At 37.2% G+C, this 18,857-nt stretch overlaps 1 protein-coding gene and 1 pseudogene across 2 annotated transcripts; one reads left to right on the top strand and one right to left on the bottom strand.

Annotated features, from left to right (window-relative positions):
• The first annotated feature begins 246 nt into the window (after positions 1-246).
• LOC113118002 (tetratricopeptide repeat protein 38-like) lies at positions 247-8,719 on the top strand (annotated as a pseudogene).
• Positions 8,720-8,945: 226 nt separating this feature from the next.
• On the bottom strand, positions 8,946-17,713 carry tspan33b (tetraspanin 33b). Of its 2 annotated transcripts, none has more exons than XM_026287215.1 (8): positions 17,440-17,713; positions 15,624-15,681; positions 15,401-15,528; positions 14,792-14,866; positions 13,940-14,035; positions 13,125-13,253; positions 10,695-10,856; positions 8,946-9,072 (listed from the first exon to the last, which is right to left on the bottom strand). In XM_026287215.1, the coding sequence occupies exons 1-8, from the start codon at positions 17,533-17,535 to the stop codon at positions 9,004-9,006; spliced, it is 813 nt and encodes a 270-aa protein (XP_026143000.1). In that variant the 5' UTR covers positions 17,536-17,713; the 3' UTR covers positions 8,946-9,003. The 2 variants fall into 2 exon arrangements, with proteins under 2 accessions (XP_026143000.1, XP_026143002.1); XM_026287217.1 differs by having other exon boundaries at positions 15,401-15,550; positions 17,440-17,526.
• Positions 17,714-18,857: the final 1,144 nt, after the last annotated feature.

Here is an 18,857-nt window from a genome sequence, read left to right on the forward strand (position 1 = left end):
GTAAACCCAAATGATTCATCGGAAAGATCCGAGTTCAAAAGGCTGAAGTTCAAGTTTTGCATGTTGTCCTGCACAATATACATTAACGTTAGATATTGTATTGGGGGCACAAAGCTACTTCAAGCAATCTTTCTAAGCCAACAAATTTCAGTTACACTTCATACAGACAGCGTAACATTTCTGTTGTGCATGTGTAAGTTTGTCAGGAATGGAAATCTTAAGGTCTGCCTCTGTCCACCTTCAGTAATGAGGCCTGTAAAATATACGATGCTATACTGTCTCAGGTACATATGCATATGCTGATACTTATAACTGTGTGTATTTGTATAACTAACCTCAATATTTCTGTCTCTGGTGATCAGTATGTGTCCTGGCGTAATAATGAGACACTGGGAGGAATAGAAGGCCGTCAAAGCTGCAGACCCGGACTTTGGTATGTGATTGCAACACTGAACATTGTAGTCTGTTAAAAGCCAAAAAAAAAGTTGTAAATAATAAATGGTTTCGAGATTTCAACTGTGGTATTCTGCTATCACATTGTTTTTATATCCCTCCACAGGGATTTCTCAGGTATTATTTAAGTATTTTTGTGTCTATTTGGCAAGTAGCCATGTAATAAGTGTGATAATGTGCATTCAGCTGGTCATTATCGTACTATAAATGTCTTCATGCTGATAGAAGCCAGCCAAGGCTTTCCTAAGTCCTCATTAGTGTCTTCTCTCTGTGCTGCAGTGATGGGTCATGTGATCTCCACTGGGCTGGAGCTGGTGGGAACAGGAAGTTCAGTTCTGTGGGATGAGAGATTGGCCAGCGCAGTGAGGAGGGCTGTGGAGTTAGCCAACACTCAGGAGTTCACGTCTAGAGAGAGGAACCGCGTGAAAGCTGTGGAGCTCTTCTCTAAAGGGTGAGTGTATGAGAACATTCACCAGGTGACGACATGAACGTTACACATCCGGCCACTCAGTAAAATAATTTTCTGTATTTTTTTTGTATGCTGATTTTGCAGCTAGTGTTGTAAATGGAGGTCTTTTTCTGATTCATTTTAAGCAAAGTTGCCTTCGGTGAGCAGTTATGAATTGGTTCTTGAAAGAGTCATGCTCACTTGTATCCTTGAGCAGAGAAGAGTGTGACTGTCATATGAAAGCTTAAGCCGGATTAAAACTCTTTAATAAAGAAATCTTATCTTCGTCTTTTAAGTTGAAGTACTCAAATTACATTTAAAAAAGGTACATAGAAATGTATAAATAAAAAAAAACAGTTAAAACTTCAAAAAATTAAAATGACAATATTAAAAAAAAAGCTAATTAAACATGAAAAATACTATAATAGTATATACATGGTTCATACATACTATGAAAATTGTAGAGTCACACTGAAGGCATCAAGGGCTATTTGAGCAAGAAGGAGAGTGATGGGGTGCTGCGCCAGATGACCTGGCCTCCACAGTCACCGGACCTGAACCCAATCCAGATGGTTTAGGGGTGAGCTGGACCGCAGACAGAAGGCAAAAGGGCCAACAAGTGCTAAGCATCTCTCTGGGAACTCCTTCAAGACTGTTGAAGACCATTTCAGGTGACTACCTCTTGAAGCTCATCAAGAGAATGCCAAGAGTGTGCAAAGCAGTAATCAAAGCAAAAGGTGGCTACTTTGAAGAACCTAGAATATGACATATTTTCAGTTGTTTCACACTTTTTTGTTATGTATATAATTCCATATATAATTCCACATGTGTTAATTCATAGTTTTGATGCCTTCAGTGTGAATCTACAATTTTCATAGACATGAAAATAAAGAAAACTCTTTAAATGAGAAGTTGTGTCCAAACTTTTGGTCTGTACTATATATATATATATATATATATATATATATATATATATATATATATATATATATATATATATAGAGAGAGATTTTTTTTCTTTTCTTTTTTCTTTTTTTTTTTCTAAATACTTTTAAAAAAAAATCTTTTTTTTTTTTCCTCACAGGGTATATATGAAGCAGCTTTGAAGATTTTTGATGAGCATTATATTTGCTAACCGCGAAGTGGCATGGTACTTCAGTGGTTTCCAGTATAATTCCAATATAATGTTTTTTTCTACATATCATGATATAGCATGGTATTCTTTGACTTGTCAATACCAAGGCACAGCGTTCAGTGTATATCAAAGGTAGATAGTGACATATGATACCACCTGTAGTACCACCACACTACTTTTTTTTAAAGTGTAGAATACATTTTGCAGACATGTGGTGAATGTAATTAGTCACACAAGGGGAGAAGTGTGAATCCTGTCATGTGTTCCATATGGATTGTGACGGATTCAGGCTGGTGAAAGTTGAACTGACGTAGACAGGACTCAGGAGCATATGGGTGCAGCAGGTGCATTTAGTCAGACAAGTGAAGACAAGGCACTCTTAAAAAGAGCACTTTATATTTAGAAAGTTGTTAAATGAGATAACACGCCTTAACACATTTCATAAGCCATTAACAAAACTTACATAACTTAAGTTCAGTTATATAAATCCCACTAGTATTGGGATTTTACATGGCCAGAAGTGTGTGACCACAAGAACATCTCTGTAATTGTTGAAAGTGTGAAGGTGTACTGTTGTACGTTGTATCTTGGATTTGGAGATTTACTTCCATTAAGAACGCACTCATCAAGGATTTTAGGTAGAGATGTTGGCTGACATTCTGTGTGTAAACTCATTCCAGCGGTGTTCAGGTCTGGGCTTCGTGCAAGCCAGTCAAGTTCTTTCATGAAATCATTCTAGTTTGGACTTATGTGTTTGCCAACTATGCTTAAAGATAATACTTATATAATGTCTGCATTATATTTAAAATGATGGCCTTTACATACTCCATATGCTTGATTTATGCGCCTGTTCGCAATTATAGCTGCAATTGTCAAATCTGTTGATAATAAAGAGTAGGGATGCACGATAATATCGGCACAATATCGGTATCGGCCGATAAAAGCTTAAAATGACCATTATCGGTATCGGCCGATATGAATATTTCTGCCGATGAGCCAAACCGATATTCTCCAAGTGAAATAATTGACCTGTTTTTCAGATGTGAATGTCTGTCTACATTTGTAAAATAATAAATTTATGGTAGAATCAGTACAGAAGAGATACATGGATTTCTCTTTAAATTAAAGTTTAAAATTAAAGTTTAAATATATCAGTATATATTTGTATATATATCGATATCGGTATCGGCATCGGTCAAAATTATTTTGAAAATATCGGCATATCGAATATCGGCCAAAATCCAATATCGTGCATCCCTAATAAAGAGGCATCCATATATATGGAATTAGTTAAGATTATTTATCTGATTATCTTATTATTCAGTATATGACCCGTCAAAGTCATATAATGTAATATTTTGAATGAAAATTGAGATGAATTCAGTTAAAGTTACTGGAAATGTGACATTTGAAACATTTCTCCAGGTTTCTCGGTGCAGTGTGCAGTCTGGAGCGATGCTGGACACCGTAGACTCGTGTTCATTGCTCGACTAGACTAGACTAGAGCTGGAGGGTGAGACATCATCCAGTCTCAAAATAGAGATTGAAAACCGTACAACTCACTGTTTCTGAGCAGGAGCAGAGAAATGTGTCGGTTGAGTCTATTTCTGGTTGGAGTCCATCAACAGCCAGCGCATGCTGAACACATTTGCATTTGAGCGTTTAATCAAGGCAGGTTGTGTCTGAAGTCTGCGCTGGAATATAACATGTGAATCTGCTGTGTTGAAAAGCCCTGATGTGATGTGAAAAGCACTTGAATGTTCTTAGGCATGCTTCTGTACCTTGAAAACAAGTGTATTTTAGTAAAGAACTAGACTGGTGAAAACAGCAGATGGCTGGGGTTTAAAATGTGGGCATTGCTTGTACTGTAAACAACAGGACCGGGCTATTGCTAAACAGAAACAGACACCTGAATCTGTTATAAAATAATAAAATAGCTAATCCGCATTAGCACAAAGAAAAAAAATATCTCAAACAAATTAGCATCTCTCTCAAGTGTAGACATAGCAAAAGTACTAATCAAAATATTTTTTGCAGTCAAGTTCCTTGGAAAGGCTTGAAAAAAAACATGGTTCCTTGTGGGAAATGTATTTGCAGGGAGAGACATTTACAGTGCAATCTGTGAAGTCTCGCCGGTCATCTAGAAGATATTTTATGAGATATTGTGACATTCCACAGAGAAGATAAATAGAAGATAAAGGGGAGTTCAACCTTTCTGCTCTTGATCTTAGGGTGATCTGGTTTGAGAAATGGCTAACGTTACTTAAAACTGTTCCAGCTCTTTTTTATTATTATTATTATTATTTAGCTTATTTATGGGCACAGCTGAAGTACCGAATGTCATGATCTATTTTCAAGGATGCGTTTAAGGTCTCTGCTGAAAAGTATAGTCAGTTTTTATAAAGCTTTTCACAAAACAAAACACATTTTCAAGCAGTTTTACAAAAGCACTAACCAGTATGTACTGTAGTCATTTTTATTTAGAAAAAAAGGTTATTAATAAAGTAGCCTTTGAAGTTCATTCTAAAGCATCTGAAATTACAAACCAAGCAGATTTAAAGTTTTTTCTTCTGTAAATAACTCTAAAGAGTTCAGAAGTTTTTATACCATGCTAATTCGTAGGACAGAGTTCACTTTAACTTTGGTTCGCCAACATGAATTTCCCGCTCTCACGTATTCACATCCGTATGAATGAAAATGGATGGAGTGTGAAGTCTATCGTGACTGCACCTTGAGACATCTGGAGGGAAGCTGGTAGCAGCCAGTGAAGCGTCCCTCTCTGTCTGGCTGGTTTTGCTGCCTGTAGGCATGGTTCAGAAACGCTGATGAGCTGGGATGGGAAACTGGACGTGTTGCATTATGGTTGAATAAGAGGCAGGTTTTTGTGCTGAAATGCACCCAAAGTGGTACAGCTGTTTGTTTGTGAGTATAAAATGTTTTTCATTGCAGGTGTGAGTGTGAAGGACCGCTACAGAGAGCTGCTGCAGGTGACCCAGCCACATACAGAAGACCACACTTTACTTTTCAATGACCTTCACTTCCTCATGGTTTCCCTGGGTAGCAAGGAGACCGCCACCACTCAGCACCTGCTGGAGAGTCTTCAGGAACTAGCTAAGTGAGCCGCAAACATTACATAACCCACTCGAGAGATTACATTACAGCCAGGTTCTGCTCACGGGTGGGAGTTTGTGGAGGCCGAGTTGTGGATGAATGTACTGTGTCTTCAGGCTCCGTGTAAGATTTCTTAGAAATGTCCCTACTCTGTGGAAGACTAGTGTTTTCAAGGCTGATGCACTGCATGCATATTCATTCCAATTTGTCATAGCAGCCAAAACAAACGTCCAGGAAAGGACGTTTGAACACCGAGTGTATCGAAAGTATCACAGAGCACAAAAATACATTTCTTGTTAGCATGCAGTGTTTTATAAGATAACATGATGGAGAAGAGTCCTCTGGGAGCTGTATTTTCAGCACAGCATCTGTTCAAAGAAAGGAGTGTTTTCACAAAGTGCAAAATTTTTTCTTTAGGCTTTTGGTAAAAAAAGACCATACCACCTAAAAAATAATAATAATAATAATATAAAAGGCAGTTATTTATTTTTTTGTACTGCACAAATGTATGCTGTGAAAAATCTAAACATTATAAATGTGTAAAATCTTTTTTTATATCAAGGTGACACTATTTCTACTCAACATTAGGGTAATGTAACAAAACTATGGCTTAATATATAAATAGAATAAAATCGTTTTGATTTCAAACGATTTTATAAAGCAGAATGAAGCCGTATTAGGGGATGTTCACACAGAATCCTACTTTTCCATTATTTTTCTATGTAAACACGTGGTAGACATATGTGTTTGACCATTGCATGAACAGCAAACAACATTCTCTTCTTTAATAAACAAATACAGGAGTCAGAAACATCATTGAGAAGACACAAACCTGGATTAAACACGCGATCAGTTTGCAGTAAAAAATGATAAAACAGAATTCACATGAGTCCATTGGTTGACAACAATTGGACATTCCCAAAACATGTGGAGAAAAGTACCTGATGATACATTATTACAGATATGGCAGTTATAGTTCGATTGCAGTTTCATTTTGAACCTCTTGTAAGGAGTTATGTATGCTCTATGGATGAATTTGAAATGGCAAAGTTTTTAGAAGTTAAGATTAGATTAGACCACACATTCTCCTGTCGATCGATAAATCAAAATCTGTTAATTCACAATTCCACATATGTTAAATAGAAAGAGGCTTTGCAGTGTGATCATTAAGTTTACTATATATTAAAGAAACAGATGGCCGACCAGAGGGTGGTGCGATCCAGTTTCACATATGATGAGGAAATGGGGGATGCCCAGGGAACTCCATAGGCCTTGAGAGCATAGCAAGAACATAAAGAGAAAATATGATGATGCTGGTAAACAAAACTTAGTTCTTAATTCTAGAAGCGAGCAGAGTCCTTGGTAATCATAAGTCACCACAAGTGTTTATGCACAATGTAGACCAAGAGGGCTGGACAAATGGCTGATTTCCACACAAAAAATGTAAGTTGTGCCATAAGGGTGTGATGTTACAAAATTTGAAAGTTCCTCCCATCAGGCTTTGCACTCTTTTCCAGATCCTAATAGAATTGGCCACCACAGTTTAAATTTATATTTATCATTTTTATTTCCTGTGCCAACAAATCAAATATCTTGGAGCCTATGTGGTTTAACCTTGTCAGCTTCGATTACTCTCCATGAAACTTTAAATTGAGGATTGACCCAAGTATGAAGAGCCTTCAGTTGGAGTGACCAAAAATATAATTCAAAATTTGGCACAGCCAATCCTCTTGAAAGTATAGGACGCTGCAATGTGACCAGTTTTATTCTGGGTTGTTTACCATTCCAGATAAACTGGGAAATTATGGTATTGATCTCCTGAAAGTACCCTGTAGGAGGGGAAAGAGGCAACATAGAAAAAAGAAAATTAAGCCTAGGAAACAAAAGATTTTGACGGTGGAGATTTTGCCTTGGAGAGAAACTTTAAGATTATTCCATCTTTGAGTATCACTTCTGATCTTTTACTAAAATGTTCTTAAACTTGTTTCTGGCAATTTTATGAATGTCTTTATATATGGTAATACCCAAATAGATTAAAGAATCTATATGAATAAAATGTTTTGAATTAAAAATCAGTTCACATTCATGCTTCGGTTAACATACATTGACCAGGGTCTCGCAAACTCCCAAAAAGTTGTAATTGTTGTACAAGGAATGACTAAATGATGGCAGAAATGTCTATTTTAACACTTCTCCTCCTTCAGAGACCCAGCTGAGAACCATCAGCTCCAGATAGCCGAGCGTGTGGAGCTGCCCATGTGTCAGGCTCTGCTGGAGTATGAGCAGGGAAACTACAGTCAGGCCGGGGAGCTGCTTGAACCCATCAAAGACCGCTTTGTAGAGATAGGGGGCAGTGACGCACAGGTCTTTCACCACAGTACTACAGTACGCATAAGATAAGCAGGGTTTCCATTCTAAACAACTTCTTTATTTGTTCTTCTGCAGAGAGATGTTTTCAGTCAGCTCCTTATTCATGCTGCCATGAAGTCTGGAGACAAAGAACACCAACAATCTGCCAGGTAAACATTGTGTTATACCCTTCTAAGTGAAAAAGAAAATGTTTTCAAATAGCTCATTTGTTGTCTTTTTTTCAGCTTTAATGCTGCACTTTAAAGTAAAAAATTTGAAAAGATGAGATCAAATCTTTAATAATAATAATAATAATAATAATAATAATAATAAATTATGTTATTTGAACAGGTGTGTTCATATGTCTGACAAAGTTACAATAAATAAATAAAAAATATCACTTAATATTTTATTGTTTCCAAGCTGATAAAAGTTGTTAACTGAAGAGAATAATAGATCAAAAGCCATCGCCTTTTAAAAAAGAAAATGGGTGAAAATCCTTTTCGTTGTTTGAACTGGTGGTGAACAAAGGCACACAACAGAAGTGCACAGTTATTTGCATGTAGAATTTAATAAAACTGCCATACAAGACCACAGGTTTCCCATTAAAGATGAATTGTGTTGTCAGTTGATGTGCTAATTATAACCGAACGGTCTGTGGATTCCAGGTATTTCTGTGTAATTCAGATTTAAAGAAATGTACATGTTGCATTTCATTAGTATGCAGTGCTCATGAATCCAAACTCTTCCAAATCAGAAACTCCCAAATGTTCTGCACAGGTTGTGCATAAAATGAAGTGCATGTGACTATTTTAAAATGCTTCTTTCTGACAGAAATGTTCTCCTGCGGGGATTTTCTTGGACTCTTTCTAAGGAAGCAGGTGTTGTGTGTTTTTGTCCCTAGATGCATGCTGATCGAGAGAGACGCAGTGCGGCCAAACTCCCCGCTCACAGACCGGCTGATCCAGAGAGCCCACTCCTTACATGTTTAAATTCAGACCCAATTCCCTACACAGTTAATAGCCTGTTCTCTGTTGGTTTAATTACGGGCTGCTTTCCTAACACATTTATCTGTAGACACCAGATCAGAGAGCCTGAGTACAGCCCAAGAGTTTGCACTGAACAAAGTCTTGTGTTTAATGGGATCACTCCTCCAGCAATGTTAAACTGTTAGTCGGTCTCTTCCTCCTACATCGCAAGACATATATAAAAAAAAATTGAAAGTCTTTGAAAAGATTTTCCTTTGCATTACGTGTTAATCAAGTCTGAACAGTAGGCATGCAACAAATGACCATGATTATTCAATGCTGTGTGCCTCCAGCCTTTTGAATTTGTAATGAAAAACTTGTTTTTTTATCAAATAACAGAAAAATTTAAACCAAAATAGCAAATAAATAAGAACTGGCTCCAAGGCATAGTGAAATGAAACTGATAGGAAATTGTGCTGTGAGAACAGTCAGTGCAGGATGAAAGCATGAGTTTGGCGGCAGGTGATTGTCTGCTGCTTCTACATGACGGATCCGATCTCTTTATGGATCTCAGAAATGAGGACCTGAGACAGAATGATGCCTGCGATCTGTAGATCAAACAGAAAAACTGTGTCAGGACAGCACTGTGCATGGAGAGAGGATAGCGATTTCAGTTTCAGCCCAACACCCACTGAAAAATTCATGAATGGAAATGCAGTTCATTGCATTCAGTGATACGGGATACGAATGCATAACATTCATTTCAAAAGGATCACGATCTTAAAAGACGTTATATATATATTGGAGGTGCGTGGATTAAATTTGACTGTCTTGGGAATGTGTGTATAATTCAGGTTGTCTGTATTTATATCCTTAATTATATGAATTATTAAAAAAGGTCACACACAGAGAGATAACATGCTTCACTGATTTATAATGAACAGACACTATATTGACAATTACTTTGTTTCTGCTCCACCAATGAAAATGGTTTCTAACAAAGCCACAGCAGAATGGACCATTGTGAGTATCTGATCAAAGTTTTTTTTTTTTTTTTTTTATGAAATCTGAATGGTTGATCGAACAAACAAGCAGTTGTTGTTTTATTCTGAAAGGTAAGTTTAATGAAACACAATGTATGAAACGTAAAACGTCATCTTTGCGGATGAACATAGTGCCAGTCACTTGATTTGTGCTTCGGCTCCGTTGTTTTGCGCGGATGAACCTGATGAAGTGAGGTTTTTACATGTTGAAAACAAGGTTACTAAAGTTTGACAATGCTGACACTACTCATAACGATTTTGTTTATATCAAATGCGGCAAAACAGTAATAACGAAATACTTGGCTATTTAGAACTTGACATTGTTGCCATTATTAACAGTTTTCAAACCTAGTCGGTGAACTGTAAACGTGATGCTATGCTAACTCTGATACTTAATGTTGATTCATAGTTTATTACAGGCACTCTAGCTTTCCCTTTTTGCTTACAAATGCTTTTCTTGGAACCTTTTTTTTTTCATGCTATAACTTTCCACTGAATATTTAAACCTGACCTTTTTATTTACATATAAGTTTGAGGTTTCCAGAGATCCATCATGACAGCTCTAAAACACAAATAATTGTTATAGGCTAAACTAGTGATTTAGGTAAAAACAGTTTGGCAGATGGGTTTGCTGTTACAGTATGTACTTATTATTATTTTAGTGTTGTATATCCTACATTAATATAAAGGTTAACGGGACAGTTCACCTAGTTAAACATCTACTAACCCATAAACTGTTACAAACCTGTATGAGTTTCTTTCTTCTGATGAAACATGAAGGAACATATTTTGAAAAATGTGGGTAGTTGATGGTCCACAGTGATTAGAGTGTTTTTCCTCCATACTGTGGGAGTCAATGGGATTGTATAGTTACCCATATGTTTCTTCATGTAAAAAATAAATAAAAAATAAACTCATACAGGTTGTGAACAACTGTTATATATATATATATATATATATATATATATATATATATATATATATATATATATATATATATAATTTTTTTTTTTTTTTTTGGTGGATCCATTAAATATTTATTGCTAAAGAAGTAATATTACATTAATATTCAGTACAATGTTTTTTTGTCTGTGCAATAATAATAATAACAATAATAACAATCCTGCTATACTGACCAATCAGCTCCCATGATCTCTCTCTGAAACCGAAATCAAGTTAAATGTTACCTGTGGTAAAGCAAGACCCAGCGTGAGTGCCCCAACTAACAGCAGGTGAGATTCAATCCATATTACAGCTCTGTCTGCACAGCCCACCGGATAGATCGATTTAGTGGTGTCCAGGTGGTCTTGTGTTTGAACCCCAAAGCCACACATGGTGTTGATCACAGTCTGAAATAGTACCAGATGTTTTTAGTCTATAAGCAGCAGGGGGCAGTAATGTTATAGCCTCATTCTAGACGTTTGCTTAATGTACTTCATTTTAAATACAAACATGATTAATTATTAGCATTGCTAAAACAAGCAGCACTATTACTACTATGCATATTTTTGCCATATCTGGGTCCAGAATATCATCTGAGGTGGTTTAGGGAGAGTAAGCAAACATCTAACAACCACAAAAAACACCTTAGCTTCTTAATAACAAGGTAAAAAAAAGAATAATAATACTAAATCTGCGCACATTAGCAGCTGTCCTGATAAGCAAACGTATTGAGAGATTAGTGCTTTTGATTCTGTCGTTGATGATTATTCTCATCTGGCATGCACATTTTTAACACCTACCAAAGCCTGCTAGATTTTCTGACTTGACTGCATCCTACGTTATCTAATGGGTCAGGGCCGGTCACTTCCCCTTAAGCTTTTTACATCTCTTTTACCACGCAATCTGAGGATGTTGAATTCCCTTTTGTTTAGTGGGCTGCAGATGTAGAATGCAGGTCAAGTTCACATCTGCAGACGTATGCAGTTTTCAATTCAATGTTTGCAGCAGGAATTTCCTTAATGTGTGGTTTAATCATTCATCACCCCATTTCTACAGAGATTTCACACAGCTTGCAGTATCCATGACTGATAACTGACAAGAAACCTATGTTTGCATCTGAAAGATCATTTTAATGTCCAAAACGGGATAAAATATAACTTTTAACAGCATTTATAAATATATTTTGTTGATGGTTAAACGAACGCATGTGATCCCTCCAGGTCTCCCTGAAATAATGTTATGATTCATTTTCATATCACTTGCGCAGATGTTATTGTCTACATGTGAACATCTGTTTGGATGAATCACCGCATTTTCTGCCATTCTTTTCGCTTCAACAGTACGTTTGAGTACTGGAAAACAATTAAACCTGTAAACCACACAGCTTTTCACTCTCCGCGTCTTTAAATGTGACACGGCTCCTTGTTTTTCTTCTGTTTTTGTTTGAAAGAATTGCATTTCGTCCGCTCTGTCCTGTTTAGAGTGTGTTTATCCAGCAATCACCGTAGACATTTGCCAAGGAAACAGAGATCATAATATTTAGGTCTGCCAAGGAGTGGCTCTAAACCTGTGATCTATGTTCTGTTTGGGTATCTTATCAGCATTTACACACGTCTCACGGATTGAATTGGAGCACACATTTAGCATCTCAGCCAAGCAGCTGCTTTGGACGTCATGCCAAAATGGCACCGCTCGGTCATCCGCTGTCTTGAGAGGCAAGAAAGCAATTCAGAACTCATAAATTCTCCTCAAGCTGCCGCTGTGACAACGGTGTCGGAATTGAAACTTTGCATTACTGATACGTTTGGTAAACCCAATCTGTTTAACTTCACAAAGCTCTTACTGATGTGATTATGACTGGGCTAATTAGCGGCACAGGCCATCATCATTAAAGATGAAGGCGTAGAGGAAGGGCAAAGGCTGTCTCGACACTTTCAATCCGTCTTTCATGGCACTTAGTGCAATAAACCAATGACCACATACAGTTTTGTTGAGCTGATGAGATGAAAAATAACACAACTTTGCCTTTGCACTAATGTTAGACTACAAAGACCGAAACAAAATGGGAGGGATTGTGTTCAAATAAAGGATCAAAATGAAGGATCACTGTATAACTGAACTCAAATTTGACATTTTCTGTAATTGTGAGTGCATGGTGTTTGCCTTTGTTACATTTACTGGATTTGCAGCGGCTAAAGCGTTCTGAGTGGTTGTTAGCATGTCGCTATGTGGTTGCTAGGTTCTGGTTGGTTCCTTGAACAAGGACCAGCAAGTCTTTGATGTACATGGCTCCAGTCCTTTTCACACTCAATCTGTCCACTAGTTCAAAATTGATTCTAATCTAATCTCTCTTTCGATAACATTAAAAATCTTACTGCTATTTTTAGGTCATTATGCAGAGATGATTATAGATAATACAGTTACTGTACCAAGAACATTTGAGGGAATGTTTTAAATTTGAAGGGGGGAAACTGGGGAAATATAAAACAATATTGTAAAGTTAAATTTAATTATAATGATTTAGAGCTTCAGTCGCACGAAAGTTATTTCAACTCATAAAGTGCCATATGAATCCTCGCTTCACAGACAGACCTCATATCTGCTTCTATTTCTATGTCCGTTTTCATTTTGGATATTCATAAGTGCAGATTAAAAATCAGGCGCTTGACTCTCACCTCTCCTGGTAGAGGAGTGCAGCATGAGAAGGGAACCGCACATCTCTCATTGCTGGGGTTTGACGGGGTGCAGTTGAAGTAGAGGTTCCAGGACCAGTCGGTGTAGTTGTTCCAACCACAGCATTTGAACTGGAAGGAGAAGCAAATGGAGTGAAAGTATTTTTAGACACATATTCACCTTGTGTCTGATAGACCCATAAGAATTTTCCGTAGCACTTTATTTTACAGTCCTGTATGTAATAACTAGGTACTAACCCTGAACCTACCCCTAAACCTAACCCTACCCCATGTAGTTACCTTGTATTAACAAAACTTTCTTAGATAAATACACTGTAAGTATACTATAAGTACATGTTAGTACACGTACTGTAAAATAAAGTGCAATCGAATGTTCACTATGAGAAAGACAAAGAGGCAGGAGAACATACTGTGCTGTATCAGAGAGTAGAACATTTTCTTATTTAGAGAGAAATGCATGTGTTCAAATTACCATTACCAAACAAAAGGTAGGTATAGAATATAGTATATACAATAGTGCACCAAACAGTGAAAATTCTGTCATCTTTTACTAACCTTCATATTTTTAATAAAAAAAAACAAAAAAAAACGTTTACAGTATGTCCAGATGACCACTTAAAAATAGACAAAAAGGACAATATATATTTTATGCAAAGATGCATTAAATTGAACAAAGATGAAAAAAATAAAGTAAATTTTGGTTGTAAAATGCAAGACTGCTTATGGTGTCTTGCATGTTTTCCAGTTGGCCTGATGCAGAAAGAATGTACAGAGTTTGCGCGAAATAACACCCATACCTCTTTTTGGATGTAGTCCATTAGGTTTTGAAGGTCCAGGTCATCTCGATAGTGCACAATAGCCTTTTTCACGAATTTCCCCAGAGCATCGCGTGTCTGTGAACATGACACTTCATACAGTCTAGCCACCAAGTACATTTCCATACATACCTAAAAATCAAACACTTCCATCTGGGTTGTATATGCATGTGTAATTGTGCTACGGGAGACAGGTCTACGGTGCTAATTCACCATGGCGGCTCTAATAGCATATGCTTTAGTGTGGTAATTAACTCTTGGGGCCCTCCTGAGCTCTGCCTCTGCCCTGTCAGTTCCTCTAATGCTGGCATGTTCAAGCACCTCTGAATGTCATTAACAGGAAGCCTCCATCGAAACAGAACATTTGGTTCCACTTTGATGTGGCAAAGCTCTTTAATAATTAAGCAGCGACGATGCTTGAAGCGACGTCGTTAAACTGCCCTGTTTTACTGTGTGCGCTGTGTTCTGACGGTGAAGTATACTCGATGGGACCTTCTCCTGGACTGTAGAACTTTAGAACTTAGGATGAGGTAATGTTAGAACGATAGGAAACTATAGTGGGAATTGGCTTTAAGGATAAGATGAACAATGGAACTGAATGTTGGATTGCTTTTAAATCGACTGGCTATCCCGCGAGATGGACTTAGAGACTGACAGATGAGTGCTAAAAGAGGTTAACCAAGCCAAAGCCTAATGTTTCAATTAATCTTTAACAACCTGCAGTGTGTGAAAGTCATAACAATGAAATATGTTTCATATGATAGCCCGTATCCTGTATCAGTGCTGCAGAAATCCTGTCTAGTTTATACACTGAAGTTTCAAGTGAAAGCCCACCTGGTCAGAGTAGAAGAAGCCCAGGATTGCAATGACCATTTGGGTTAGAAAGACCAGGGTAAGACTAAAAGAGAACTGGAAAGGAGCAGGAAAGAAAACAGAGAAAACATGCTATTTAAATAAGTGATCAAATTAACTGATGATAACAGATGTGTTGGGAAGACCAGGACTAGTTGTCAAAGTTTGTACACCAGTGAATTTTTCTCTTTGTAGTTTCCTCTTTAAAGACATGGCTTCTGATATTTAATTAATATTTAGCTTTTATTTTTATAATTTAGATTTATAATTTGTAGTAGTATTTTTTGGGGTGTTGCTATTTTATTAGGGTTTTTCATAATTTTCTTTTATTTATTCCCAGTCTAATTTTAGTGCATAAAGTGAAATTTTTTTTTAGTTAATTGCATTTCAAGATTTTTTTATTTTCATCTAATATTTGTTAATGTTTTTCAAATTTATTTGAATTACCAACTTGTTTTAAATAGCTTTAGTTTACAGCTTTAATAGCCCTGATGTGTCAACTAGTGCTAGTCTTCCCTATATATGTAAAGTGTAATTTCAACCTGTAAGTCACTTTGGATAAAAATGTGAAGTATGTGCATTATTGCTCACAATTTTGAGGAGCCGTATGTTTTCTCGCAGAGCTCCGATGCATCCGCAGAAGGTGATGAAGAACATGACCACCCCAACCACAATGAGAATCACAGCAGGATCAATGAAGAACGTGTCACGCACTGCGTCTGGGGAAAAAACCCAGAAACACTGCTAACCTCTCGACTGATCCACACACTTCGGCAGTTTAATCAGAGGTGAGGAACACACGACATTTACATACCTGTAGCTTTCTGAACTTTGGCATATACTCCAATAGCTACAATAAGAAGAGAAAACACCTAAAAATGGATAAATAAACATAAATAAACAATTGACATGAAATAATCAAATGCTCATTGATCGTTCAAAATAGGATGGTGTGTGTGTGTGTGTGTGTGTGTATATATATATATATATATATATATATATATATATATATGCAAACACAAACATTCTTGCACCAGTTGCTTATAAGATATTGAAACCATAGCTCAGAAATATGAAGTTTGTATGGGAAAAGCTCTAGAGTGTTTTGACACTTGACTTGATATTGTTTTATATAATGAAATCACATTCAGACATTTAAAGTGGTTTTATATTGGATTGTTGGAATTTATTTTTTGGATTACATTGGTTTCTTCATATAAATATATTATTACTGGTTATTATAATTATTTTAATCAAAGGCTGCATTCTCAGAGCTAAAGGGTAAGAGTCTCTGAGCAACAGCCTGGTCCTGAGACCCTGTTGGCAGTGCTGGTAATATTGCTGCAGTCATCATGTGGTACAGTAGAAGGTTTTTGTGTGTCTGAGTGCCACTGCAGTTCCATTATGCAGCTGAAGAGTCTTCCGCCTGAGTTTATAAAAGCAGCTGAATCTTATCATCTCACTCCTTATGAGTCAATGACAATACTTTGAGAGCATCTCTGTACTTAGCTTGCATATGAAATATAAGGAATCCGGTTAAAGAGCCATTCAGAGGCTTTTTTTGGTGCAGTGGAGGAACAGCCACTCCATATATGTGGTTTTGTGCTTTTCTGAAAAACCCAGCAAGCCAGTGCGGCTGGAACAAAAGACTAATGGATTATGCCGTCACATTCGGTCCAGAGGGCCATCTGTTGTGCACAAACATCGCTTTAGCGTGAAAGGGTGTGATTTGGCAGTGCTGTTCATGTGAACACAAAAGAAAAAGTTTCCAGCTCACAAAAGACAATTAATGGCAATCACATTCCGCAGATCATGTATTTTCAACGAGTGTTGGCGATTTGAGTGACGGCAACTGCTTGTAATGTGACAAAATTCAGCAGTGTTAAAAATGATTTGAATGCACAGTGTGTGGCTTTTATTCCATTTCCATTTATTTTAATGTTGAATTATTTGTCAGAAAGGTTTAGTTTTTGGTTTGTTCAATAATGTCACCAAATTATTTAGACGGCTAACAGAAAATGTTTTGCTCAAACGGTTATACTCATGGAGGTATATATATATATATATATATATATATATATATATATATATATATATATATATATATATTTTTTTTTTTTTTTTTTTTTTCAATGGGAAGTTTACTGGAAGCTTGAGTCTTGAAGAAAAGCATAATCCAAGGCAAATTCTGCAGCGTGAGCAATTCACTTGATTCTTAATGGCAGATCTGTGCAGGCTCAATAACAATCAATGCACTGATAAAACAAAACACAAACTCTACAAACAGAAGAACAAGAGAACAGATGCTTTTGTTTTGATTGCATGTTTCTTTGGGGGATTCAAGCCTTCAACTGAATCATATTCTGCGATTACAGGCTGAAGAGTGGTATTTTTACTCTTTTCATAGCAATACAATTCCTTGCAATTGTATGCAAATAGAGTGCTCCGAATTGAGTCGTGTTGTGTTGAAAATATCAAGGTTGCAGAACAGTTGTAACAGCGAGTCTGTTGAAAAGACCAAATTACACCCCCTGATGTTTTATTCATTTCAAAGCTGGCCAAAGAGCTTAAGCTCTGCGGCCTGGAAATGCAAAACAACATTTGGAGCTGGTGTCAGAGGCCTCACTCACCCAGAATAGTAAGCTGAAGAAGAACAGGAAGTATCGAATCCAAGGGTTGACGAAAGAGAACATTTCCGTCCTCGTAAGGCTCACCTGCCTATCCATTATAACAGATTTGTAGAGGCTGAGGATTTAAAAAAATCTGCAATGGCAGAGCAGGCCTGGCCAAACAGATATACCATTTCGGTCCGCAGCTATAGCTTGAAATGGACTGCAACAGCTTCTGTGCATGTGAACTGATTCACCACGTACATTGGTGTTTGTGGAAATGGCCAGAGCACACAGTTACACAAAAGCCCCCTTTGGATGCTTTGAAAGCTCCGTTCCATTGTTTTCTAACACCAGGACCGCTGGGGCAAGAATTTGCAGCTAGGCAAAACAGACAAGGCTTTTCGATGTTCTAGTTTCGGCAGTATTCTCAATATGAGAAGATATAATGGTGGGTGACAATAGACAGAATAAAAAGAGACCCTGAGACTTCAGTGAATCAGACTGTCACCTTCCTGCTTCTCAGTTCAGAGCGATGATTTTATTAGTAGGGCTGCGGCAGGACTCTTGGTAGATCAAGGATTGGGAAACCAGGGCAGGAAGTGCAAGCACACCTCTACTGCTGGAAAGCCGTTCTAAATATAAATGGCCCATCGTGAAACTGCAGTTTCAGGAGTGCTTTGGGCTCTGCTGGTTGTCTGACTGTCTTTTCCCACTGGGAGCTCTGCTGTTTTTCTGGACAGCATCTGTAAAGCTCATTGAATCCTTTATTCACGAGAGCCAAAGGACAATCAGTCGTGTTGTTGAGAATCTTTCTCACAGGTTTATTGCTACAGGCCCTGAAAGGATTTTCTTTGAAAGTTTGGAGACAGACCAGTGTACTTCATGAGACCCAAGACATCGGTTTGTTTGTTTCCGCCCTCATCCACAAATACACTGGGTGTATCCTCTCTGTGCCATATGGATCCAGTATAGTCTATCATAATACTCCTATTACCACATTCAGATGCTACACAGTAGCTTTAAAAATGTACTGTAGCTATAAGAGTATTGATCCTACCAAGAACAGTGTTGCGCTGCAATATCTAATGACTCCACTTAATGGGACTGATATATAAAGCTTTCTATATTAAAGCAGTGCTTTGCATAGTTGCATAGTTTTAGAAAGGCACATATTATTTTGATCTTCAAAGAAAGCTAATTATTTGTAATATGACAAATAATCAACAGTAAGATGACAAATTTTGGGGGGGCCATTTATGATAGTTGTCATCAGTCTTATACCATCTTGGCAACATGAAACTGAAATTTGTCATTGCTTTTACTGGTTCCTGTATTATTTGGAAGTCAATTTGAAATGGCTCAACAATTTCATAGTTAGCAGCTGCACAAAAGTTTCCTCTGGAACATAAATGTAATATATATTTGTTCAATCATAT

The sequence above is a fragment of the Carassius auratus genome, chromosome 18 (assembly GCF_003368295.1).
Source record: "Carassius auratus strain Wakin chromosome 18, ASM336829v1, whole genome shotgun sequence".
Classification (NCBI taxonomy): Eukaryota; Metazoa; Chordata; class Actinopteri; order Cypriniformes; family Cyprinidae; genus Carassius; species Carassius auratus.

Coding starts and splice junctions, on each gene's coding strand:
- tspan33b (XM_026287215.1), bottom strand. CDS start 17,535: ATGGATAGGCAGGTGAGCCTTACGAGGACGGAAATGTTCTCTTTCGTC. Junction 15,682..17,439: donor TCTTCAGCTTACTATTCTGG/GTGAGTGAGGCC, acceptor ATCCATTTTTAG/GTGTTTTCTCTTCTTATTGT. Junction 15,529..15,623: donor CAAAGTTCAGAAAGCTACAG/GTATGTAAATGT, acceptor TTTTTTCCCCAG/ACGCAGTGCGTGACACGTTC.